Source organism: Calypte anna, chromosome 3 (assembly GCF_003957555.1).
Source record: "Calypte anna isolate BGI_N300 chromosome 3, bCalAnn1_v1.p, whole genome shotgun sequence".
Classification (NCBI taxonomy): Eukaryota; Metazoa; Chordata; class Aves; order Apodiformes; family Trochilidae; genus Calypte; species Calypte anna.
The window spans coordinates 75,031,219-75,057,591 of NC_044246.1; the positions used below are offsets into that span (position 1 = coordinate 75,031,219).

Genomic DNA, 26,373 nt, shown 5'->3' on the forward strand with positions numbered 1-26,373 from the left:
TTCAAAAAGAATTCAAGCACTGGGCTTCATTTTACATCTGTCTTAAGGTTGGAGGTTCCAAATTCTAAAATCATCTGTGTTACACTCCAATCTTACTTCATATTTTGAAAACATCTACTTAACTTAAAACGTAAATCCTCCTGCCTATTTTTCTGGGGATATACCTGAAAACTGGGAATGGCTTACTTTGAATTAATATGAGTGGGGAAATGCTAAAATTACATTTGTTTTTTCTTCTTGGAATATTTTTGATAATTAATGTTATAAGTCTAATAAACTGCATACTGCTTTCATTATTAATATTACTGACATTTCATCATAAGTGCTTTCCATGATCCTTATGATTTTCTTTAACTTTGGAAGAGAAAAATCTAATTTGCATGACTTTTCTAATTGAATGTTACATTTGTGTTTCGTTTAAAACATTATATTTCATATTATAGAGATTAAGTACATCAATCAGTCTGAGTAACTAATCATAGTCCTGCAGTGCTAGATAAACTTCCCAGTGTGTGATGTGCAGATTACACCTCAATGTGCTATTAGTACCAATGAAGAACTTTGACTATATACAAAATAGAGGTTGTATTTTTTTTTGTGTGTGTCTCATTTATTTTTTCTGAATTATATTCTGCCTGCAGAGGACCTGGGAATTTGCTAGCTGTAGCCCTTTGAGGAAGAGTGTAGCAGTCACTTTCCATTGCCTGCATTGGCAAAGATATTTTTGACTAATGTTTGTTCACGCAGACTTACTCTTTAGAGGAACCTCAGCTTGAACATCGCTCATCAGGCAGTCAGTCATCATAGTCACAATAATTTTTATCTCATTTTTTGTTTACTGGAACTTAAACCATGCTGAGTTCTTCCCAGAACAGGTAAAAAAAAATCAGCCAGTAAATCCGTTATCAAATGTCACAAATGGAAGATAGTGACATAAATGTAAGAGAAGGGCAATGATGACAGTAATTGAGGGCATGACTGTGTTCAGTAACTTAAATGGACAGCATGACTTTTTTTTATGGCCTCTTTTTCACAGTCTTTCCAGAGGTAAGATAAGTCAGTTTCAGAAATGATTTTATAATACTGAGGGAGACAGCTTAAGGAACAGTCTTGGATGAGGTGTTCTAGTCATAAAGGTATGGAAAGTGCCCTAGGTATGCCTATGCCCTAGGTATGATTTGTCAGATATTCCCAGTTTCAGCTTAGATTTTATATGTCTTATAGATGGCAAAATAGAACTTCAGTACAGAAAAGCTTGGGGTTTTTTTCAGTCCACTTTTCCCCAGTAATTGGATTTGTTTTAGTAATTACTAGTGTACGTTACAGTGTGAAAAGTTTTAATAAAGCCTGACAATCTTTTCTGAGAAATCAGGTTAGAATCTGTCATCTGTCAGCAGCCAGTCCTTGCTGCTTAGCAGACTAAGGTCAAATGCCTGTGCAGAAGAGTTCAGGAAGCTCTACAAATTACCTTTCTGCAGACTTGTGCCATGTCGAATGCCCACATGGTTTGAAACTGTGTCTGGAGCTCAGAGAAACTGAGCCTCTAGGTTCAGTTCATGCCCAGATGAATGACTTTGCCCTTTCTGTCTGTATGCTGGAATTTCATGCAGTGTTAGAAAGAAAATCAGAGCTAACTTAAAACCAAAAACAAACAAATAAACAAAACCCAAAAGAGTTTGTGGGAAGTTCTTCATTGCAGTTTGATACATCTTGTAACTAATGAGCTTTTTGTATAGTTTCTGATAATAATTTGATTTTAAAAAGGGAGCTATGTGTTAAACCCATATATTGTTCTTTGCATTTCATGTGCATTTTCTCTTTTTCTTCAAGATTTCAACAGTAAAAGAACCTTTCATTGATCTTTCACTTCCTATAATAGAGGAGAGGGTAAGAAACACAATATGTAGTAAATAACTACTGCTTCTAGTTGATTGGTTTTACATGCATACCTTTATGAAGATGTTTATGGATATACAGAGTCATGATTTCAAACTTTAAGATACATGCTTGTCCATAAATACACTGTCCTATGTCTGTTCATTTTGATTCCATTTATACATATATAGATATACAATGTCAGTGCATCAATTTTTAAATTAGTTCAAACTTGAAACAAATGACCACTGTAATTTACTGTATATGTAGGTTGAGAATATCTTAACCTAGTAGTACTTTTAGTATATACTTACATTAATAGAATGATACTGAACTTTTTCAAGGTCCAGAAATTTAGACTCTAGCCTATTGGTTTGCAGGTAGAGAACCCAAGTCCCTTGAGCTGAAGTGTACCTACAGGATGAAACAGTGTAAAAATGATAGACTGAATATAATTATTCTGGTGTTTCCAGCATTTCACAGAATGCCTCCATTAGCTGCAGAGGAATTGTGTTCCTTTGAAAGCATAAACTCTGTTTTTTCAGGACTTTGGGCTTTTTATTTGAGGAGCACAGTGGGTTAGGGGACGGTTCTTCCCCCATCCTGCATATTTCTATGTCTATGTAAGGGAGAGTATTTAATATAATATTTAATCCTGTATAATATGCACTTGTCTCCAAACACCAGTCTTGCTCACAATAAATTCTTTGCACCTTTGTTGCACATTGAGTGCAGATATCTGTGGGAGTTAAAAGCTTTAAGAATGCTCTGAGTCTTTGGGCCCCCGTGCTATCTGGCTCACGTGTGTAACATGCCTGGGTTCTGTTTGAGAGGGAGAGATCTGAGGGCTTTCAGCAATTGCTGCACTTACTTGAGGTTGTGCATCCCTTTATGGTTGTCTCTTTCCTTGATAGTTCAGATAAGCTGCTGCTATTAACGTGATGGGGCATGTGTGGCAGCTTCTCCATCCTGTCCTAAGGTGGGAGGCTGCATGAGAGACTGACTTATGGGGAGCTATGTCCCCTCTGATAAATTCACATCTTATACAGCTATGCATGACCTTATACCATACCAAAATAGGTCATTTGGTATGTATTTGTACAGGAACTTTGTATCATTCCTGTTTCTAGCGGCTCACAGTTGATCTTGCAAAGATGATGACAGTGTATTTATGATAAGTAAAATTAGAAAGTAGTCGTATACCCAGTTCAGGGGGGCCAGTTCATTGGATTTATGGAGGTTACTGTTTTCTAAAGTAAAGGAAAAAGTCCCACCTACATTCATCTTTTCTGTCGGTTGCAAAGGAATACACAATTGGCGTATTTCCTTTCTTAATTTCTTGTCTAATTTTTTAGGTTGCAAAACCTGTGACTTTCGGAAGAACAGGTAAAAGTAAAAGTGTACAAGAGGCAGATCTTGGTCAGTATAGCTGTTCTTCTATCACTACACTGAATAATCAACCAAAAGTTGTCAAGAAACACACTTTAACAAAAGATAAGGTAAGAGCTTACATACTAGCCTTACCCCGTCATCTTGAGTTTATTCTGAAGTTTCTAGGGTCACAGGGGTACAGTTTTGACACCTACCACTAGGTTGTTGTGGGGTTTTTTTAATAGATACAGCTGACATAGACTTGTCTTAAAGTACTTAGATCATTATTCCGTAGTCTTTTTTTTTTTTTTTTTTTTTTTTAATATTTTCAGTGTAAAATATCTGTTCTAGTGTAAAACTTCTAATCCAAAACAACTGCTGAATTGAGACAGTGTTTGTTGATGTTCTGTAACTTCAGTTCATTTGCAAGTTTGCTTGTAAAAATACAGGGGAAGCTGTGCAGTGGGTGGTTTTGTAAGCAATGCAGTACCTGAATGCTCCTTCTTAGTCTTTTCTAACAAATGAGAACTTCACAATTCTCATACTTTTTTGACTGCTCTTGCATAATACCCCTAAACCCCAGCAGGTGTTTAATTTTAAGACAAATGCTTACAAGTCGAGTTGAATTTTCTCCTGGAGCTACGCATAAGCTGCTCCCTCTAAAGAAAGGACAGGGAACTAGATTAAATTTGAGAACATTATAGAAGTTTAAGTTAGCTTAAGTGAATACCACTTCAGATGTGCCATCCACAGCTGTCCCAAAGTCAGTGCAAGTAGTTGTGGGAAGTATTGATCTCACAGCAAGTATAATGGTAGATTATTGCAGTGTAGGTTTCTAATCCTATATTGGTTTAAAAGGATCATAAGGAGATCAAATAGCTTAAATATGTAAGAGATGGAGAATAAAAAATAATAGCTTTAATTTGCATTGAATTTGTCATGTCTCAAAAGCTCTGTTAGATCAGATTGTTTTCTGTTTCTCCCCTATATTACTGAAATAACAGTGCTATAATTTACAGAATCAGTTGAACCAGGAGAGACGGCTTGCCAGAAGAGCTTCCTCAAACGAGGAAGACAGAAGTCCTGTTATCATGCAGGAAAAACCTAAAAAGCTTGAGCTGGAAGGCAGCTCTGGTGTCCTGTACTCCAAAGACTCGGCTGCTGACTCTGCCGTCAATGGAAGTCAGACGGAGGGCAGTGAGAAGGATGTCAGCCGCTCTGAGAGCAGCTTTGATGCAGACAGTGAGGCCTCAGAAAGCGAAAGTGCTTCTAAGCAAACAGATTTCAGCCCCTCCAGCACCGTCTCGGGTGTGAACCTCAACCACACCGGCGTCAAAACGCCGCACAACAAACCCAGCGACGGTAACGATGAGGTGATCTCCAGTGCCATAGCCAAACTTGGCTTCTGCGATACTAAAAATGAAGATAAAAAATCCAGCCGTGGGGATCCAGCATCAAGTTTATCAAATAATTCCCCGTTCTCCGTAGACAAGTCCTCGCTATCCCAAAATCCTCAGAATGCTTTTCAGACGCTTTCCCAAAGCTACACAACTAGCTCAAAGGAGTGCTCTGTTCAGTCCTGCCTTTATCAGTTCACTTCTGTAGAGCTCCTGATGGGGAACAACAAGCTTCTGTGTGAGAGCTGCACAGAAAGGAAACAGAAGTATCAGAAGAAAACCAACTCCACAGGTAGAATGCTTTTATTTCTCTGGATACTACAAAATGGCCTCTCAAAACCTGCGCTCGCTGCTGTTCCATTGCTCCAGCCTGCGCCTCCCCCTCGTGGCTAAACAGAAAATGTCTCCCCAAGCAAACCTTGCTTGTATCAACTTCATCTTGTGAAGTCAACATTATATTTTATATTAGAACAGAACTGTAGGTGTATCTTAGAATTTATTTGGTAGCTTTTATTTGATCCAAGATAGGTAATTTAAAGATGACCGCGAAGTGAGTAGGAGTAGGCTCATCATTTAATATTAATCTTAGCTGTTGTTTCTGTTCTTTACTGCCCTAGAAGCTTTGAAATAAATGCTCTAGCAACTTACATACTCAGGGAAGTAAGTAGGGTAATTAAGTATTTAAGAGGGGCAAAAAAGACAATGAAGAGGGGGAAAAACTCTTATGAATCTCTCTAAGCATGGAGATGAAAGACCCACTTGCTTCTGACAATGTTTTTTTTTCTCCATGTTTGTATAACCCAAGCACACCATTGGGGTTTACTAAGTAAGAAAAACATAAAATGAAAAATGGACTTCTTAAAAGGACTAGAGGATTTTTTAAATGTATAATAATTTAGAAGGATAAAAAAATGAAGCTCTTCTGATTGTAGAGAAAATATAAAGGGAGGTCTTACAATAACAAAAATTTGCCCATTTACTGTGCATATATATATACCTGGAGAGATACGAGTTAAGCATGGGTAAATTCAGAAAAAATAATCTAAAAAGAGAATTTATTCTCATTCATTTATCATCAATGGGCTGAGAGTGCTATGTAAATAATATTTCGATTCCATAGGCAGAATGAAAAATGGAAAAGGGAAATCAGTTCACAACTAATCAGTATTACTTTTTTCCTTCTAAAACAAAAGATTTAAGAAGTCATCAACTTTTACAATAAGTGTTCCACTCTACCTCAAATTAAGTGTTTCCTCTGGACATGTGGTAAATTAATATTTTCAGGGGAAAAAAAATGCTGGTAGCATGTTCCCTTTTACTGTATAACTAACCACTGAGCTACATTTGGGAAGAGCCCTCAGTTCAATTCCCTCTGCATCAGAGGAATTGGAGTCCAAATTTCCTGATCCTGTGTGCTCAGCCCTGCATATTATGAGGCTTTCTGAAGTAGACAGCTCTCCTCAGGCTTTCTCTTAAATAAGCACAAAGAACGAAGTCATTCAGAAAGAACAGAGGAATAGAAAATGAGTCTTTATCTGACAGGTTAGGACATTAGTGTAGATAAAGAGACCTGTGCCTTTCATTTGTTGTTCCAGGGATCATCCATGTATTTCAGGTGAAATGATTTTAACAGAGAAGTCAGGTGTTATTGTAACAGGCAATGTAGGTATCTGTGTGCAAGCTGACCTAGGTAATGTACATGTTTCCTATTTTTCATTTTGGAAAGGACAGGTTAAAATAACGCTCAGATTTGGCAGATTATGTTTATTAGAAGCTAGAAAAGTGAGAAAGTATTTTTCTTTCACTCCACAAAATTTCCCTTCTATTTTATGTAACATGTACAAAATCATTGCTACATAGATCTGTCAGATGTTTTAAAAATATTTAAATCCTGTGTGACCGCCTTCACTTTACAATTTATTTTGATACCCATAAATACAGAAAAAAAAATGGAAGGTGTCTACACAAATGCTCGGAAACAGCTGCTGATTTCTTCTGTTCCTGCTATTCTTATTCTTCATCTGAAAAGATTCCACCAGGTAAATGCCAAAACCCTCTTGTATTTTTCTCCTCCTTGCTGGCAGAGGCAATTCTTTTTTAAGTGTCATTGTGCATAGCAATATTTACTTTTTACATAGAGAACTGGTAGAAGCACTACTGAAATGGTTATGGGTTTTTTTGACTAATACCTTCACAGTCCATTTAGCTAGTATCCAGGGAAACCTCCCGCACGTCCATCATGCTTATGCATAGCAGGCACTGTACTGAAAACCTAGCAAAGAATGTTTAAATCAGTTGCAATCTTATTCTTGGTTTTGCTTTATTAATAGTAATACACTTTAGCTTTAGAGAACTTCCTAGATAAGTATTTTATCTTACAGTCTTTTTTTTTTTCCCTTTTCTTTTCAAGGCTGGTTTGAGTCTACGGAAAGTAAATAGGCACGTGGATTTCCCACTGATTTTAGACTTAGCACCATTTTGCTCCGCATCTTGTAAGGTACACATTTCAAATCTTTATTTTTAATGAACTTCAACAGCTGTTGTCCTGAGTACCCATAAAAATGGACTGATAGGGATGATGATGATCACTGTTCCTTCATTTCCTAAAGAAATTACAGAGTGAATGTCTTCAAATAGTATCCCAAGATCAGAATTGTAACTAACTGAAATTCTGTTCATATCAAGAATATTGCATGGATGTTAACTAGTACTGGTTAAGGTATAGTGCCCTTAATGCTGTATCTAACAGCATTAAGGAGAAATAGAGCTGCTGCCATGGTAACTAAATTCAATTAATAGACACTTGAGTATTCTGATAGATGCATTCATGATTAGAAATGCTGTAGATGTCTGTTTGAGTCTTTTCAAGTAATACTGTTGAAAGGTAGTTAAACTGTTAAAATCCATGGTGAAATAACTTTTGTTTTTTGTTTTTTCTGGGAATGCAGAATGTTACAGATGGTGCAAGAGTGTTATATAGCCTTTATGGAATAGTGGAACACAGTGGGTCGATGAGAGGTGGTCATTATGCGGCGTATGTGAAAGTCAGGACACCTTCCAAGAAATTACTAGAGCATATTTCTACCACTAAAAATGTTCTAGGTATGTTCAAACAGAGCCTTCAGTATCAGTGAGTAAAACTAAAAGCAACCACAGGCTACAGCTCCTTATAATTTATAGCAAATAATTGTTGTAAGAATATTGTGATATTTTTAGGGCCACGTAAATCAGTTCTTTTTTTTTCTTCTTTATTTTCTGTTACATCTAGTACATGACTTACTCCTGCATTACCCCACAGAGCTGAGTGAGTAATGGAGTATTGGTTCAGTTATTAAAGAGAGGATTGATAGAAACACTATTCTTTCCTAGTCAAACATACCACATCCAGATGAACAGTTACGCCCTGTAAAATATAATTATTTCGCATATTTGGTATCAGAAAATGTTCCAGTACAAAAGCTGAATGCATGACAATTTAAAGTCAATTTTCCATATGCTCAATCATTTTATCATTTATCTTAAGGATGGAAATTTTGTAATGCTGAAAAATTTGGAATACTGTGGTGTACCATGAACAGCAAGAGAAATGTTTTCATGGGAGCATAACAGGGTTTGCTGTAGGATTTCTGTTGGCAACTTGGGAGCAGCATACTGCTTCATATTATGTTTTGCTTCTGCAGAATGAAGTAAGATTCTAGCATAGAATCTGCTAGTCAAGTATTTGTGGAGGCAAGAATGTTGAGCTGTCAGAGTAAGGGAAAGTTATTTACTGCTTCTCTTCATGGGAGAGTAAGACCCAAGCACTATCCTGTGTATCCTGTGTACTGTCACTTTGCACTCTCTCTCAATCTTATTCTTTCCCTTGCAACGATTATTAGAACACATCTTTTCGTGTTCATAATTTCACAGTAGTCAGGTTTTGAAATAATTTTTTTTTCTATGTCAAAACATAACTTCCTGTTAGAACTCAGTAAGCTGCACCTGAAATGTCTTAGGCTTTTTTTAAAAATTATGTAAAAAGCAATGGCAGTGTACATTTGTAAGCACTGTCTTCCACCAGCTTTTCTTACAAGTACTCATTGACACATAAATTTCAAACCACAAATACCAGAATGGATCTAAGTCATGAGTTTTCATATGGATTAGAAGCTTCTCTTGGTTTTTGAAATAGCCAGTGTATTTGTTTGACCATATGAAAGACAATTAACAGCAACTTCTGCTTTTTTGCATTTCAGGTTTAAAAGAAGCCATGGGGGCATCAGGAGGACAGTGGGTATATGTTAGTGATGCCCATGTTCAGATGGTTCCAGAATCAAGAGTACTAAATGCACAAGCATATCTACTTTTTTATGAAAGATTATTACTATAATTCTCAACAGTTTAATCTAAAAGATGGTAGTGGCTATTTAGTTAAGCTTATTTAAAGCTGCAGTGACAAGACTACCTGTAAATATTGTGCCTTTATCTTGTAGAGAATTTATCATATGTTTACTCTGAAGTTCAGTCAAGCTATTATAGGTATCTGAATGGTTCTCTTAAAGTATGCACTTTGCCCAACACTTACAATTCCTGGTTTCATTAAAATACAGTACTGCTAGAATGTAAGATGATGTCCTATCCTACTGAGGTCTATGGAAAGTTTCTTTTTGATTTTAATAAAGATAAGCTTTCACCCATAGTTCTAGAACAGCTGAAAATAAAAATGCTGGTAGTGTTAAGTGCCTGGATTTGCTGGTGTACAGTAAAAATATAAAGTATCTCAACATCTAGTGATCTAGTCCAGATCCTTCCCATCCCTGGGTTGGATGTCAGCTGTTAGGATTTCTGCAAGACCCTGTCAAATCATGTCGCTTCTACTTGTAGTAGTTGGAAACAACAGTGTTTCCAGAAAGGAGTAAAACCAGCTGTGTGGGTAATGACACAGTGCCCTTTCCTGATAGATCTGGGAATAGACTGGAAGAACATGGCTTCTACAAAGTGACAGTGAATTCTCAGATACCCAGAGCCCTTTCAGGTGTCTCCAACTGGCACTGGTACAGCAGTGTACTCCTGTTTTAATATAAATAGATACTTGGTGTGCATATGTATATCCTCTGAGATATATGTGCACGTGTATGTGTGTACATACATATGCACACCATAAATCCATCAATATATATTGTCGTTTTACCTACTAGGAAAGAGATTTGCAAATACTTATGTATTTAGTATATTTTCAACTTCATTATTATGACAATGTACAGCATACAGCTTGTGTATGAATATGTATGGGGTTTAAGTGTAATTGGGTAATTCTGTTACTTTTGGTTCTAAACATGAATTTGTTTATCTGTTCCTGAATACTTTTCTCACAGCAGTAATAAACTATAAATTATTTTTGCACTGTGTGTGTGAGCTGGACAGTAAATGATGACTTTTGCCCTCTGGTACGTGTCGGGACTTCCCTTTGTCATCCATGGATGACAGCAGGTGTCCAAGTGGCAGAACTTGTTTCTGTGTCCTGTATGACTGCCCTGTTTTGAGTTGTTAATTCTCTTGGTAATGTCTCATTTCCAACCCAGAGAGTAATAGATACATTTTAAGGTCAAAATCTGGTGACTGCTTTGAAGCTACATGGCAATTAGTTTGTTTAATAAGCAGTTAACAAATTACTTCTGTAACAGTTACATCCTGTCCAACTTGTTCTTTGGTAGAGGGAAGACTATATTTATTTCTGCTTACTGTTTCATTTATGGAAATGTTTCTCTGGTGAAAAAACATGCTGTCCCTGTGACTACCACTGCCATGTGTTGTCATGCTTACTTTTGCACATCTTTCTTATATTCTAGGTCTGTTTCAGAGCTTCATGCCATCTGCATTCACTGTCCTGAATAACAAAATAGCAAAACCTGCCATACTTGAATTTGCTTGAACCACTGATGTATATTTTATATGTATTCTGATTGTAATAACAGAGTGAGCCCCTGGTCACCCAGAATTTTATTTTCCAAAGGAAAGCTTCTGTTTAGGTCAAAATTAGGCTGTGTGTTTTGGCCAGTGTAGTCATGTTCTCCCTCCACAGATTAAAATTGTCTCAGACTTGAGGATTCACTGCCAAAAGCAGAAAAAATGAGAGAAATCAAGCTGTCAACTTTATCCAGCTGTATTCCAACTGAACACATTTTAACCTGAATCTACACTAAGAAACAAAGAAAGAAAATAAGTCATGTTTAGACTAGATTTGTTTAAAATATATTAATTCTCTTTCACTTCCTTATCTTCCCTTCATCTGCCTATGCACACCTTCCACCTCTTTGTATGTAGCTGATCAAAACTCAGAATTAGATCTGGCCAAGTATCACCATAAATACCAACTGAATTTCACTTCTGTGACACATTCTTTCTAGACCCCAGATGGAGTATATTTGATCCACCTTAAAGCAGACAAGCTGACTGGATTAGACCTGAAGGTCCTAGATTAGGAACTGTAAACTTATATAAAATTACTGATTTTAAGTACCTATATTAATCCCCTACTTTTTAGCCTAGAACTACCTCTCAAAAGAACAAAACTAACAGAGAAACAGAACAAGGTTCTTAACCTGTATTTTCTTAATTTTAATGCCATTTTCAGAAAACTCAGGTGATCATCACTTCTCTTTAACTAGACTTTACATGCTGTGTGGACTACTGCAATCTTCCCAAGTGGACACACTGACCAGGATGCCAGGGAAGAAGCTGGCAGAAATATTTTCTTATTATCAGCCAGGGTAAATTTTCTTGCTACTAGGGTAATTTATAAGAGATGGAGAGTAAATGGCATGAAAAAGGGCCTTTATTCTAGAGCTTATTTGTAGTCTAAGAACTCAGTTTCTTGATATGTGCATGCTACTGAAAAACTATAGGTTTTCAGAATTTACCTAAAGGGCTCCAAAGTTTAATACTTAAAAGTCGTCTGCTACCAGACCAAAAATCTTTGCATCTACTCTTCGAAGAGCTGTACTATACTTTCCCGGGTTTTGTTTTGGTTTGTTTGATTGGGTTTTTGTGTTTGGTTTTATTGTTGTTGTTGTTGGTTGGTTGTGTGGGGTTTTTTAGTTTGGTTGGGTTTTTTTTTGGGGGGGGGGGGTTGGTTGTTTTGGTTTTGTTTTTTTTTTTTTCTAGGTTCAGAAGCCTGCTTCTTCACTTGGAACAGCTTAGAAATGTCTTTTTCCTCACTATTCCCTTCTCACATGAGCAGCACTATTTTGTTTATCAAGTTTATCTATTCTTGACGTTTTTGGGTCTCCATAAACCTTGGTCAGTGCCCTTTCTTTCGTCATGCTTTAGGATGGATATGTTTCCTAGTCCCATCCCTTGCAGTCCGTGAATTAGCAAAACTCCTACTAGAAGAGCTGCTGTAGCTGTAGCTGTGGTCTCACCTCTCCCTACAACCACACTGGCTCTACCTACAGATGGCGATAGTTATCTTAGAAAACCTGTGACTCCTGAGCAGCTCCCTGCTGACCCCTCACAAGACAGTACCTTTAAAACAATGAGAAAGAAAGCAAAGTAAATAGTTCCTCACTTTTCAGTAAGTTGAACTTAATTTATGGGAAGTACTTGATTTGCATCCAGACAACTGGAACTCCCTACATAAGTTTCCCCAGAGTGAAGGCATCAGCAAAGAGAGTTATATCAGCAAAGGAGTTAGTTCATATTAAGAAGTCATTTTCCTGACAAAGAACTTTGTTACTTTAGTTTACTAAACCACTGATGGTAAAAAGTGATGAGGAGAATAATTGTTATACTGACCTGTCTACACCAGGGCATGTGCACTCACGATGGTTATACAAGCCTGTTCTCCTAAGAGAGGGCTACTAATACTTAATGGCAAAGGAAAATCAAGAAACAAAGCAACCCTAAACTCCTCTGTGCAAAATATGGAACTGTAACCATCTGTTTAGAAAATGAAATCCACAGAGTCTGGCAAGCCTTCCACACCTATTCCCATCTGCACTCTCTGTGTGTATCTAGGAAGTGAAATTGCTTATGGATTTCGAGAGGTAGCAGGTGAGAGTGGCTTATAAATTAATTAAAAGGCTGAAATGCCTTACCTTCACCATTTGCTTCTCTTTGGACTTCTTTTTTTGACCAACACAAAGTGAATTTTAAAGGGATATGAAATAAATGCACCTGCATTCTTTAATTAACCTATTGTAACAGTCTTATTTAAACATACTGATAGCAAACAGATTTGGAAAGGAGACTTTTTAGGAGAAACTTCAAGTTGTATTAAAATTGGAACAAAGGAAGCATTTGAATACAACTCATGCTAGCAAAAATCCGATTTTAATTAAAAAGTGATATACTTCACAAAACTGTTTTACAGCAGTACTGATTAAATAAAAACTTCATGTTCTTCAGATTTCATCAGCTGGAAACTTCTTTGCTGTGCCCTGTACACATCTATGCACTTTATACAAAGATTTCTCTGTCTATGTGAGATGACATTAATTTTCAGTATAACCTTTTCAATGGATTGGTGTTGCTTCTGTATCTATTTACTGTGTCTTAGGATGTCATTTTGCCAGCTGCAAGAGGTATAAGTAAGGTATAAGGCATAAGTAAGCTGCAGAAAGAGTGGGAAAGTGATGATTCAAAACGATTTAAAATATTTTTTTGTGAACTGAGATTATAAAATGTCTTTTCAGATTGTTAGTGCAAGTCAAAAGATTTCCTTTGCACATTATACAAGAAGTCCAAGTGAATTTATTTGTTATAATAAAACAATTGCAGTGCATTGTAACTAATATAAAACTTAGTATACATTCAATTTATATAAAGTTATAAATACTTCTGTCTTTGTTGCTATTAACAGAAGAACTATTTTCATACCGAGAATGTTTCTTACATTATTGCAGCTTCCAATATTTTTCTAGTATAAAATGAAAAAGTGCAGTCCTGCTTTTTAAACGAGAACCGAAAGGCATTTATTTTGAGTAGGTTTATGACTTAACACTAATGTCATTGAGGTTAATTTTTTGGTTTTGGGCTGTGTAATAAGGGGATTATTACAGTGAATCCTGTAATGAAACCACCACATCAACTGCAGCAATTCCCTACTTAGTCATTTTTAAAGTTAAGTTCTGATTCTACTGTGATTTATGCATGGGTAAGATCCCCGATATGTTCACCTGTTCTTGCACTAATACAAAAGATAATCCAAGCAATTCAAAGCTTGGCAAGTCTAAAATACTTGTGAACACTAAGTCAAGCATGTTAAAAGTTTCATCTTGATTTCATTAATTTTCTTTTTTTCATTTGCTTCAACTAATAGCCTAACTCCTTTCTCTGCAGGTATTTAAATAACTATTTTTAGAATTTTACTACAGTAGTGATGAATTGTATACTTTATTTATAGATTTGTAATTCCAAAATTTACTAATAGGGCCTTAAACACAGCCTGTATGTAAAAATCAGTCTGATCAGTTTTCCCATCTGTCCTAAGTGCTTCCACAAGTTTCTCAGAATAAAGCCGCCATTTGTCTTATATTAATTTTATGTTTACATCTATGGCATAAATTAAGATCCAACCATTTGGAAAGCTATGTTGTATAAATACAAGCTGTATATTGTTTCCCCCTGCCTTACAATCTGTGGCAAAGGTCATAAATCAAGGGACACAGGTTGAAACAACTTCTGTTATTCTGTGGTAAAAACAGGAGCAAGGGTGGGCCCCACTGACATTCACAGTTTCAGTAGTATCTTAAAATAAAGCTTGCCCTCCCATAAGTACCAGTCCAGGGTTCCAGCTGTGCATCTCCTGATGCTGAACAGACAAATCTTCCAGAACACTTCTGCCCATGGAAAGGATTCTTGGTACAGCCACTGTGACACAAAAAGAAGCCTAGAACACCATCTAAGAGGAAGATATGCATGAGTGGCACCAACAGCTTAGAATGAAACCATGACACGAAGTAAAGCACAAGTTTAAGCTTTAAATTTTCCAGAGGTTTATAAAAAATAATTTATTCTTTAACTCCGTCTGGGTATTAACATTACTTTATCCAACGAGCAGAGAGATTATGGATGTTTTAGGCATTTACAACAGATGACGCTGAAGGAAAGGCAGTGATCACACCTCTGTTCCACAAACAACACTACAACCCCCACCTCCTTGCCTACACACTCAACCCCAGCGTCTACACAGAAAGAGTTAATTATCACGGATGATTCTGCTTTATCTCCATACGTTAAAATACAGTGATAATTCCAAGGTAAGCTCCGTGGTAAGTTAAACTAACTTGGATATTCTGAATAAACTACCGAAAGCAATCGTCCCCCTTCACCGGTGCAGCCGATGAGGCACAGGCTGACCTGCTTCAGACTGCCGGCACCCAGCCGGACAGGCGGCATGGGACTGACTGACATATTCCCAGGGTTACATCCACTTAAACGAAGCAGCGCTATACATTTCTTCATATAGGCTCCCCCCTCCGCACTGGAGCCTGCGACCCGCACTCCCTGACCCACAGTTACCTCCGGAGGCCACAGGGATGACGAGGTTCCCATCGCTTCCCACCGCTTCCTACGGGTTCCCTGGCACTAACGTGCGGGAAGGGGAAGCCCCGGCTGCTTCCCAGCACACCCAGCTGCGCTTCAGGCTCCGGGGGAGCGCTCAGGAACCTCCTGCCCTGATAAGGCGATGGGAGCTGAGGGTAGGGAAAGCCCCTCCCTCTCTCCGTCTCTTCCACTCTCCCTCCCTCCCCGCCTGCGTACAACTGCGGGGCGGAGCCCCTGAGCCCCTCAGCGGCTGCCGTTGGCGGGGAGCGCAACGGCGGAGCGGGGCGGTACGGTGCTGCCGGCCGGGGTCCCTCTCCCCTCGCCCCGCCTCCCTCCCCCGGCGCGGCTGCCATGGAGAGGGGCGAGCGACACGACGGTGTGTGGCTGCCCGCAGTAAAGATGGCGGCGGCGGGGCGTCACCCGCGGGCGGCCGCGTCCCGACGAGGGAGAGAGAGGGAGGGAGGCACCGCCCCCCCATCCTCCCTCCTCCCGCCCCGCAGCCCTCAGTAAAGATGGTGGCGAGAGGCGTTCGCGTGGTGCAGGCAAGGGTCACCATCATGACGAGTTTTACTTCCGGGTGAGCGCCAGTAGGCGCCATATTGTCTTGTTCGTGAAGACGAGGAGCGAAAGAGGGGAGAAAGCAGCCGCCGAGCGGTAGCAGCGGCAACGCCTGCGACGGGAGGCGGGGGAGAGTGTAAGTAGCGGGGCAGGCTGCGCTCGCCAGCGCTCCCGGGGGGCCGGCGGGTGTCGAGCTGACCCGATCTTTCCCCTCGTTCCTCCTCCACCTCCTCCTCCCCCAGCCGAGACGGGAGGCGTTGAAGGGTGCCCCGCGCCCTGGCGACAGCCCCTCGCCGAGCCTGAGGAGCGGGCGGCGCGGCGCTGCCCGGTGCGGAAACCGCCGGCCTGGACGAGAAGGGAAGACTCCGAGCTCCTCGCCCTCCCCCGCCCCCAGCTGGGCCGCTGCGCATGCGCGGCGGGGGGACGGGGGGCGGCCGGTGCTGGGGAGCCCTGGGGACCCCGTCCCGCCCAGCGCGCATGCGCTACCTTCTCTTCTCTGCCCTCCCCTTTCGCCGCTGAGGGGTCCCCGGTGGCCGCCGGGACGGGTCCCGTTACCGGGCAGTGCGCATGCCCCGGGGCCGCCTGCCTCTGGAGGGTGAAGCCGCCGTGGGGGGCAGCTGGCCCGGCGGGGTGAGCGGGAGAAGCCGGTGCGGGCTGCGGGACGGCGGGGGGAGAGCGCAGATGGCCCCCGGGGTGCTGAGGAAGGCGGAGGGTCGGTGGTAAAGCAACCGGCCCTGGGCTTGCTCGGGGAGGCAGTAACCCAGTTAGGGAGCAACACGTGCCGCCAGGATTTGGTGGTTGGCTGCGTCAACAGCCCGGCTCCCGCGGATAAAATGTCTCTGTTGGAATATTTGTGCTGTTTCATGGCCATTCTCACGAGTTCGTTCCGCTGGAGGGCTCCAGAGAACTAAAATTAACGAAGTCATCACACGCAGCAACGTTTGTAAGATAACCCTCAGCCTGGCTCGGTAGCTGGGCGAGTGCAGGGTGTTTTCAAATTGATCCTTAAGCGAGCCACAGGTTTGCAAGCCTTTTTGTATTTAAGCACTTCCCCACGCAGGTTCTCAGTGCCTTTCCAGACGTTTCCACAGTGTTCAGTATTGAACTAAACCAGGATGGGATGTGCGAGGCTTTGTGCTTAAGGCCACAGAAATGGTCAGGGTGCTGGAACACTTCTGTGAGGAAGCTGAGAGAGCTGGGGTTATTCAGAGTGCAAAAGAAAAGTCTCTGGGGAGATCCTACTTGAAGCCTGTCAATATGCAAAGGAGGCTTATGAGAAAGATGGAGAGAGATTTGTTAACAGGGTCTGTAGTGACAGGACAAGGGGCAACTGTTTTCAACTGGAAGAGGGTGAATTTTGACAAGACAAAAGGAAGAAATTTTGTATTACAAGGGTGTTGAGACACTGGGACAGGTTTTTCAGAGGAGCTGTGATTGCCCCATCATTGGATGACTTCCAGGTCATGTCGTATGGGGCAACCTGGTCTATGCAAAATGTCCCTTTCTGGGGCAGGAGGGCTGGGCTGGTCTGGATGGTCTTTGAAGGTCCCTTCCAATTCAAACCTATGGATAATTTCTGTGGTGTTTTACCCCAACTGAAATTTACCAAGTTTCTGAAGCAAATTACTATACAGAGTAGTCAGCCACCTTGTTTATTGTTAATTTCTTGCACCTGTAAATGTTGGTATGCAAATAATCATTTATTATAAAGGTATGCAAAGCAGCAAGCAAAGGATGCTCTAGAGGATTTAAGTCAGAGAAAGGGTCAGCTACCTTTTAGAAGTGAGGAACGGTCATCTTCAAAAAGTAAGGCATGCCTACCAGCAGACAATATTCACACATCATTTTACAGAGGTGGGTGTATACACATAACAGTGTAGTCTGAAGTAGCTGCACTGTGTGTAGGATTAAGAAACCTCTTTTGAATTCTGAAGTCAGGCCATGCTGAGAGATAGTGCCTCTCAGAGGAGACAGATGCTGTAGCTCCCCCTGACTGTACAGCACAGAGGGAACTGAGAGCCTTGGCTTTGTTGCTGGCATTGCTGACAATTCAGTGATGGATCAGAAGGCAAGCTACTGATTTTTTTGTCTGGGGAAGCAGCAAACCTTGTGTCTTCTCTGCTGTGGTGCCATTGCTGGGTTTCTATGTAGTATTTTCCACATGTGACATGCAAACTCCTGCTCTGGAAGAATGGTTTTTCCACTTTTGGGCTCAGAGGTATTGTAGGGTTTAAAACTCCACAATTTGAGCACAATTTTTTAGTGGACAATTCTTCATATAACCTGTAATGGTAGAGAGGTATCTTAACAATGTTTCATTTTCAGTAAGGTGCAGGACTATGCAAAGGTATTAAGGAGACAGGATTGTCCAGTCTCCCTTCCTTTCCTTCTTTTAATGACAGACCTACACGGTGCTTTGGCAACAAATAATACTGTGTGTAGGTGTTATTCAACATTCTAACTTTTATCACTAGCTGATCTCTCTCCCTTAAATGATAACTGTTTTTCATTGAGGAATAGTTGTTTGTTTATTTATTGGTGCTATTAATTTTTTGTGCAGAGCATTTTCACTAAGGAGGAATTTTCAGATGGACACTTCAGAAAAAAGCTGCTACATGGCTAAGTCTAGTCTAGCATCCAGTCTTTTAGTGGACTGAGACATGCAAAAAATAATAAGATCAGATGTCTTTTTTTTTCCCAAAACCTGGTAGGGTTCTGACTCAGACTGCTTAAGTTACTGTGGTAGTGTTTTAGCAGTGGTTTTGATATACAAGAAATAAGTAGATGATACCCGAGTTGCCAGTATCTGGTCCTGCTGTTATTTTAAAAGGATTTACTTTAGCTCATGTGGATGTGTGGATTTAGTTTAAAATAACAGATATTGGAAGGTACACTGGTTGAATGACTCACTGAAGAAGTTTTCACAGTACTTTACTTTTTTGTTTGCTTGTTGGGGTTTTTTGTGTTGTTTTTGGGTTTGAGTTGTTGGTTGGTTTTTTTTTTTTGGCCTTTATTCAGCCTACTTCATCTTGGTAGCACTGTAAATATTAGTCAGACATGCTGACGTGTGAACCATGTTCTGGAAAAATTCATAGATGCCAAATAAGCTGTTTTTTTTCAGTTCTTTTCCTGGTTCTGTATTTTGCATCTTGGTTGTGCATTTGGAAAGTGTCTGTTCTTCCATGTGAGATGTTAAAAAATCCAGCAGAGTAACTGAAGTTCACTTCCAACATTCTAGTAATACATATCTGTAAATGGGCTGGAAGAATTTTGCACATTTTTTTACTGGATAGCTTACTAACACAACGCAGTAGGCACACTGGTGTTCTTTCTGGTTCTTGAGAAAGGATATACACTATCTGGGCATTAAATACTTGGAACAACTTAGGTACTGTACAGAAGTCTTTGGCTTCCTAAAAGTGGGATGGGTGAAGCAAGACAAGCAGTCTTTATTGCAAACATGACTCAACCCATAAATGTTCTATTTTCTAATCAGGAGCTGATTATAATATACTAGTAAATACTTATTTTCCCAAATAAAGTGGAAGCTGGTATGTTTTTGTCTGAGCAATGTCATATATTTGTTCTAGCTCTGAGTGACTCTTTGTCTGCAGCCCTTCCAACTCCTGGAGTTCATTCTTACACATATGCAAAGAGTACAGTTCTTTTCCATACTCCTAGATCTTTTCAGCTGCAGAGGTGTTCCCTTTGTGCTCTCCCAGATTAACACTACCAGCTGATGACTATGGTACCCTTTCTGCATTAGAATTTTCTTCTCAGTAGAGGGACTCCTCCAGGTGTGCGAGGCCATTTTTCCTTCACATCTCTATTCAGTCACACCTGTTGTGCACAGATCCTTACAGTAAAGTATTCTCTATCCTAGTGACACAGTTATGGGTGAAGTGCTTAGTTTAAGTTTCCTTTCCATTTAGAACACATTGAGACAGATATTCTTGGAATTGATACAGTCTGTATCCTTTATTGACTTTAGACTCCAGCTCAATTGGATGTCAGTGATACCATGGAGGAGCTGCTGTAATTCCTTGGGAAAAATAGGTGAACTGTTGTATCTCTTAAGAGCATTTATCCACTAGTCCTTCCAGCCTCATCAGTGATGCCTATGCTATCATGACCCTGATGAAGCAATAGTACAGTGAAAGACAGAGGGAACAGTTCTCAACCAGCAGTGTTCAGCTTCAGTTCTTGGTAGCATCAGTCCAATTCCTGGTTGTGTACTTGTGTTCCAAGTGTTGTGAATGTATGGTTAGGTATAACCTGTTTGCAACTAAACAGCTCCACAAAATTCATCTTGAAAAGTCAGCATAAACGTTCAGTCCCTCTGCTAAAACTTCACAAACCCAATATCAATTACCTTGAAGGAAAAGATCTTACATTAGAACAGATCTTGCATTAGAACAAGGCGCTTGCACAGAAGATCAAGAGATTGGGCTGTTAATTTCAAGGTCATCTGCTTCTGAGACAACTCCATTTTTCTTTAAGTGCATCTCCAGAGCCTAAGTCTATACGGGATAGAAAAATTCTGCTGACAGAGTATTTGCTGCTTTTGAGATACTTATCAGGGTGTGACATGGGTGACTCCCTGCAGCCCAGGAACTCCACAAAATGGATTGGAGACTGATGTACCTTTGCTGCTTGTGTTGTCTTGAGCTCATCCTGAAAGACTGCTGAGCTAATGACACTGACTTTTAGTATTAATTTGTTTCAGAAAGGGCACTTGCATTTTTTTATAAATCAGGACTCCTACCTCTTGAGGTCCTTCACCTATTTTGTGGTAAAAAAGTCATGGCTGCAGTAACGTTTGCTGGAACATTTGTGGTGGGTTTTTTTTGTTTTAGGTTTTTTGGGTTTTTTTGGTTTTTTTTTTACCTAGACATCTAACTGATTAATATACTATCAAAAAGACTGTGTTTTCTTTAGACCCCAGGGTCCAAAGACTATCTGTGTAGGGGTTCTCAAAGTATGTCTGGTGGCCTGTGGTTTCAGTATCTTTGTTTATTTAATGAATACTTGGCTAAAATGGAGTGCTTGTTTGGAAGGCCTGCAAGACAAGATTTTTAGTCACCAGTAGAACTTCTGCAGCTATGTGTTAGAGCTCAAATTGCAAGTAAAACTTGTCAGGTCATCTCTCATCATGTATGGACCTGCCATTCAGGGATGATGAGTAACACTATCAGCAAGTTGATGGAACAGCCTCCTTTCTGCACTTAATTATTGGCTCTGGTTCTTTAGGCTCTGGAATAATCTTTCGTTACTCTACCTGTCTACAAGGTTGAATGAACCAGACTGTTAGCTTGTGTTCTGGAAGTCTGGTCAAATTATGTTGATGCCTACAAATGATGCAGGAGTTCCTAACCTTGATCTATCTCTTCAGCTCATGACACAGAAGGTGCCTGCTGCTTTCTTCCTAGGGACAGCCTGAGTCCTGAGCTATCTCCTGATTTCTTGCAGTTGAGGTAATCTTTCTTCTAACAAATTCTATTTAATTTTGTCTTCCAAGTGATACTTGCTTTTCATTGCAAATATATTTTCACTTCACAAACTTCCTGGGACAAGCCATTCATTCTCCTCTTCTGCGGAAGCTGTTGATGTAATTTCGTCTGCACAGTTCAGATTCTGTGTAGCATTCATATTGGAGAGGAGCATGATGTTACAGTGATGGAAAGTTCTTAGAAAGCAACAAGAAACAGTCTGCTAGATGTACTCATCTGGCCAACTAGGTACTAGGTATGGTTAGTTATCTTACTGATGCTATTTTGGAGGGGAGTTAACTTTCCATGTCTCTGTGCTGCTTGTATTGGACTATCTCTCTGCATGAATTGGAGCAATTGAGATTTTCCATTAACTCTATTAAGTTTTATTTAGGGGCAGGTCATGTTTATCTTTCCAGGGGAAATTTCTTGATACTTTCCAGTTTTGGTTCTGCCAGTGCCGTAAGGCACATAAGGAGAGAGCATCTGCAGGATGACAAGTGGGCTTTGTCTTTTGACATTTGTAGGACTGAGCCTCACTCCCTGAGGTTGCTTCTCTGCATTGTTACGAGGTGTGAGCACAGTTATCTCTGCACAAGTGCTGTTGAACTGGGTAACAGTTTTTATGGGCTTACACTATGAAACTGCTCAGGTAGAGTTATTTGAGGAATTTGAGTGAGTCCTTTAGAGCCCAAGCTTTGCTGGTGGCCTTTTCTGAAAAACGGGCAGGCTCATCTTAGACATCAGTGGGCAACTAACTGTGGGGGCCTTGACCAAGATCTGTGCCATTGGGAAATATTTAGGAAACCATGCTCTACTTCACAGAGTGGCTTTCCCATTGGTGTCAAAGTCTGTCATTTGTTTCAAGATAATTATGTTTTCGGGAGAGTGCTGGGGGGAGTCTCCCTAAGTTAAAGGGAGTCTCCCTATTACTCAAGACTGGTTACTGGTAAGTAGTTTTTAAGTCCGTATTTTTCATTGTGTGTGGTGTGTCTGGACACATCATACAACAATATCACAAAATGTTATTTTGCAGACAAATTGGCAGGTCGAAAGAGACAGTTTTTTTCCTAAAAGAAAGGTAAACACTGAGGTATAATCTGTAGCTGAGATGCGTATCACAGTCAAGGAGAGGAGTGGAAAGGTGCCTTGTAAAATACTTGTTCTTTCTCTTTTCTCCACCATGCTTTTTGTTGGGTAAAATATAAAGTACGGTAGAGAGTTTGACACCAACTTTAAATTTTTCTGGGTACTGTTCTCTGTCAGAGGTTGCTGTCTTCTGAGGATCAAGGTAAGTCATGCCACTATTTTAGCTTTTATCACCAGCAAGGGAGCTTTCAGCAGAAGTCTTGTCAAAGGTGGCATGTTTTAGTCATGGTAATATAATATTGCTAGAGAAGAACTACAGAAGACACTGCCTTTGATTTGAGTTCCAGTAGTTCAGCTTCTTGAGTAGGAATAATTTTTTAAATATACAGTAAAAAAAATCTTGAAAAGTCTGCTCTTAAAAACTAGCAGAATTTTGAAATATAACATTAACTTTTCAAAATCTATTAAGTACCTGCAATTGAAGTTAAATGTGAATTGGTGGAGTGTTTTTCCCATGTGATTGTGTTTCTCTGAACAGAATCCTGAATTGGCTTCTGTTTCTTCATTGGTAAACAGATTTTTAATAGATTCAGGTTCCTGTTCTGTGATCTGACATCAGAGAAGGCTTTTGAAGCATCAGTGAATGTTCTTTTGTTTGTGTTTGCTAGAGGGAATGCAGAAAGGCTATTCCCAATTAAATTGGAGGATAGAGCAACTAAGTAAAAGAACCCATCATAAGAGAGCGTGGTATCTGCATTTTCCTTTGCAACTGGATACCTGTAAAATTGGTCCATTCTTTGAACCCATTTCTTTTTCCAAACCACTGGTGACATCAGAACCGAAGTGTTTTAATGACTTCTCAATTGGTGTAGCCTTCTGTCTTGTAAGAGTCTGAGTATAGTAGATTTTAGATAGTGTTCATCTGTCCTGCCTTTCAGTGGAAAATAAAACTTGCTTCCTTGCGATTTGGGTGTTCTGCTCTGTGTTTGGCCTTGAGCCTCTAGTGAGAAGTAGGCCTAGAGCTGTTCGTTTGGGGAAGTGAAACCTCTCTCTGTGAGGTGATGGTGATTTGGGAACTTTGTTAAAAATTAAAACTTGTTTATAATTCATGTGGCAGCATCCTAAGTCAGTTTTGGCAATACATATTTTAGCTGGGTGGGTCGGGACTTTGATTTTCTTTACTCTGTTGTTACCAGTCGAAGTGTCTCAGGAAAATAGTGTCTGCTTCTTGTCACAGACATTAGTACAAGAGATTGCAGTTGTTTCAAACCTCAAGTGAGTAATTTGGTGGAGGAGACGTTCAGTTTTGGGTTTGGTCCCCTGCTCCCCCCCTCAGAACTGGAGGCAAATCCCTTGCAGTAAATTTTAAATTAGTGAGAAAAGGCTACATTTTCTTCACTGTCTTTTGTGAGTTCTTTTAGTTTATGCCCGTTCCACTTCATGGCACTGAGATTCAAAAGTATTATTTTGATGGCTCTCACATCTGAGTTGTTCATTATCATAAGACTTGTCTCATTCTGCTTTTATTTTTGACATCTTTAAAACAGCATCACTAATAAAGAAAAATGTCAGTGAATTCTGATGGGACAGTATAGAGATTCAGTATAGAGTTCTTATACTTAGTAGAGTTTCATAAGCATACACTGTTATACTTTTATATAAAAAAGACTAACATGAAATAGCCTACGTGCAGTTAATTTAATTGATGTGTCTACATGTTAGATTTATTTAGTTTAGTTATCTTTTAGAATATGGTAACTTTAAATGAAGAGCTAAAGCCAGTTTGCTTGTCTCTGAAACTTAAAAGCAGATGAAACCATCAAACACTGCAGAGCTTTGCGAAACAATTTTTGAAAACAGTAAACCACCTTTAAATGTCTGTTGCCTCCCTCTATTAAGTGAGAAAATTTTACATCAAGTTTTTTTTTTTTGCATATTTACCTTATATCAGTTAGTGAAAACTTGGAAAAACTGCAGGAAATTATGTGGGGAGCAAAAATCAGGGCAATCTGTTGCTCAGAAAGTGATGTTCAGGTCACCATATAGATGGAGGCAGTACAACAGTCGTCTTCTGTTCTCTGGCTCTGAATAGTGCATATTAAGATACATAATTTAGTTTTCAGTACTGAAAAAAAATTTAATACATGTGGTCTTCTAGCCAGAATATCTTAATGTTAATTCTTTAAACATTTAAAGATACTGATTTTGTTCATTCCACTTCCAATTCCCATTTCTATCAAAAAAAAAAAGCACAATGAAGATAAGTTGAAATAAATAGAAAATCAGAAATCGTTTGGGCAAATTTTCATATGATATTTGAAAAAGGTCTTTTGTATGCATAAAGAAAGTGATGTAATGATTTAATTATATGTGTAGTATATATTTCTAATCAGTGAAGAAAGTTTTAACACTGAATTTAGTAACAAATTCAGGCAATCTATGTTTATAGTTGCCAGCCTATGAAAATCAACATTTCTTCAGGAAAACAGTGAAAGTACAAATGAATACAGAATTCAAAGGCTTCAATGCAGGTTTCAAATACAATCACAAAGTAAAAATTGGCAGTTTCAAATGGCTGTGATTTTAAATCAGTCTGCTCTGGATGGGATAAGTTGAATTAACCAAATGTTGAAGTTCTTCAGGGTTTTACACAGCTGCATCCAAATTGTAATCATTTCCATGTCTTGACCTCTTTCTTTGCCCTTCCCCACCTGATTTGTCACCCCAAAATAGCATCAGTGAGGTGAAATAGTCTCTCTGGGGAAAATTAAAGTCTCTAGTCCATATTATGTTGCACAGTGATGCAGAAGCAGCTGTGTATGCTAACAACTAAAACCCAACTGGGTTTCTTACTCTGTCTCTCAAACCAGCTGGCACTGAATAAATGTCTCTGACCTTGCAATCCAGAACAGAGACATCCTAACTGCCTGCTGGGTCCCAGGTCCATGCTGACATCCCAGATGTACTTGGGAGCAGCCCTGAGGAGAGCTAAGTTGCCTGGATCAGAGCTGCTCTCTAATGGGGAGATGGTGGAGTCTTTTGGCACTGCTTTCCTTAGGAGTGTGGACCTGGCTTTGGTAGCTTAGGGCATGGTAGCTTGCTGAGAGGAAAACCAGGAGGGGAACTCATGCTGTTGTCATAAGGCACCCTCTGCCCTCTGTGTCTTTTGGTCACTTTTCTAGATGCCAGCTGGTATAGCTGGAGGATGATTTAATTCTCCCCCCTCCAAAACAAAGTCTCACTTTTTCTTTGAACACCATGTGAAATAGTAAGGTAGTTGACATGTTGGGTGTAGGTAATACAGAGACCTGGAGACATTTGTTATCTTAGACCCTCCAAACTGGTGCTTCAGTTTGTCCAGCATGTATCTACCAACAGCCTGAGAATGAAGAAAAAAGGCTAGAATACTAAGCAACCTTTACAGTGCAGAATCCATGAGGAATAGGTAACTGATGAGCATTTTTAAAGGTATAAAAGTTTATTACAAGGTAATTGTAATAGTAATTATGATTGCTAATTGCATGTAAAAAAAAATCCAGAATGTCCAAGATTTTAAGACAAAAATATAGCCAGTCCAGTAAAAATACATCTCATCTGATCCTATCAAGTAAAAACTGTGGAGGAGGTTCCAATTCAGTTGAATTTGTAGAGGTGCTCTAATAATTGCTACCCTTCCCTAGGAGAAATTGATATTTCTGTAACTGTATGATTTTTGGTTTCCCCTCATTCAGTTACATGCAGACTTTGCCCCTTGCGTTATTGGTGAAATAATTTAATTTTCTAAATCTTTTTCTGGGTTTATTTTAGTGAAATTTTACAAACTTTTCCAAGGTATTATGCATTTAGGTAACAAAGTGATACCAGAATTTCTGAAACATGTTTTTATTATTGCTAGTGTGACTTAACAGCTAGAAACAAAGGGAGCTGCACCATGAGCCTGTGCAGTGCTCTAAAGGCTGGTGGTAATTTTGAACCACGTTTGTTACAGTTTTGTTGAACCAATCCTTAACAAATTTAAGACAAAGAAAACAAGTTTATTTTGACAGCTCAGAATTTGGATTCTGGATGAA

General features: G+C 39.6%; 2 protein-coding genes across 3 annotated transcripts in view; both read left to right on the forward strand.

The window, feature by feature from the left end:
* USP45 (ubiquitin specific peptidase 45) overlaps positions 1-10,026 on the forward strand; it is a 53,453-nt gene extending 43,427 nt beyond the window's left edge. The window contains exons 12-18 of the mRNA XM_030447146.1: positions 1,831-1,887; positions 3,231-3,374; positions 4,266-4,935; positions 6,585-6,682; positions 7,054-7,140; positions 7,592-7,745; positions 8,879-10,026. Coding sequence (XP_030303006.1) covers positions 1,831-1,887; positions 3,231-3,374; positions 4,266-4,935; positions 6,585-6,682; positions 7,054-7,140; positions 7,592-7,745; positions 8,879-9,012 — 1,344 coding nt within the window. The 3' untranslated portion in view covers positions 9,013-10,026. The remainder of the gene's footprint in view (positions 1-1,830; positions 1,888-3,230; positions 3,375-4,265; positions 4,936-6,584; positions 6,683-7,053; positions 7,141-7,591; positions 7,746-8,878) is intronic.
* A 5,645-nt stretch (positions 10,027-15,671) lies between these two features.
* PNISR (PNN interacting serine and arginine rich protein) overlaps positions 15,672-26,373 on the forward strand; it is a 28,258-nt gene continuing 17,556 nt past the window's right edge. The window contains exon 1 of one of the 2 annotated variants that reach the window (XM_030447933.1): positions 15,672-15,861. The gene's annotated coding sequence lies outside the window, so the exon portion shown is untranslated. The remainder of the gene's footprint in view (positions 15,862-26,373) is intronic. The other variant, XM_030447934.1, reaches the window with a different exon arrangement.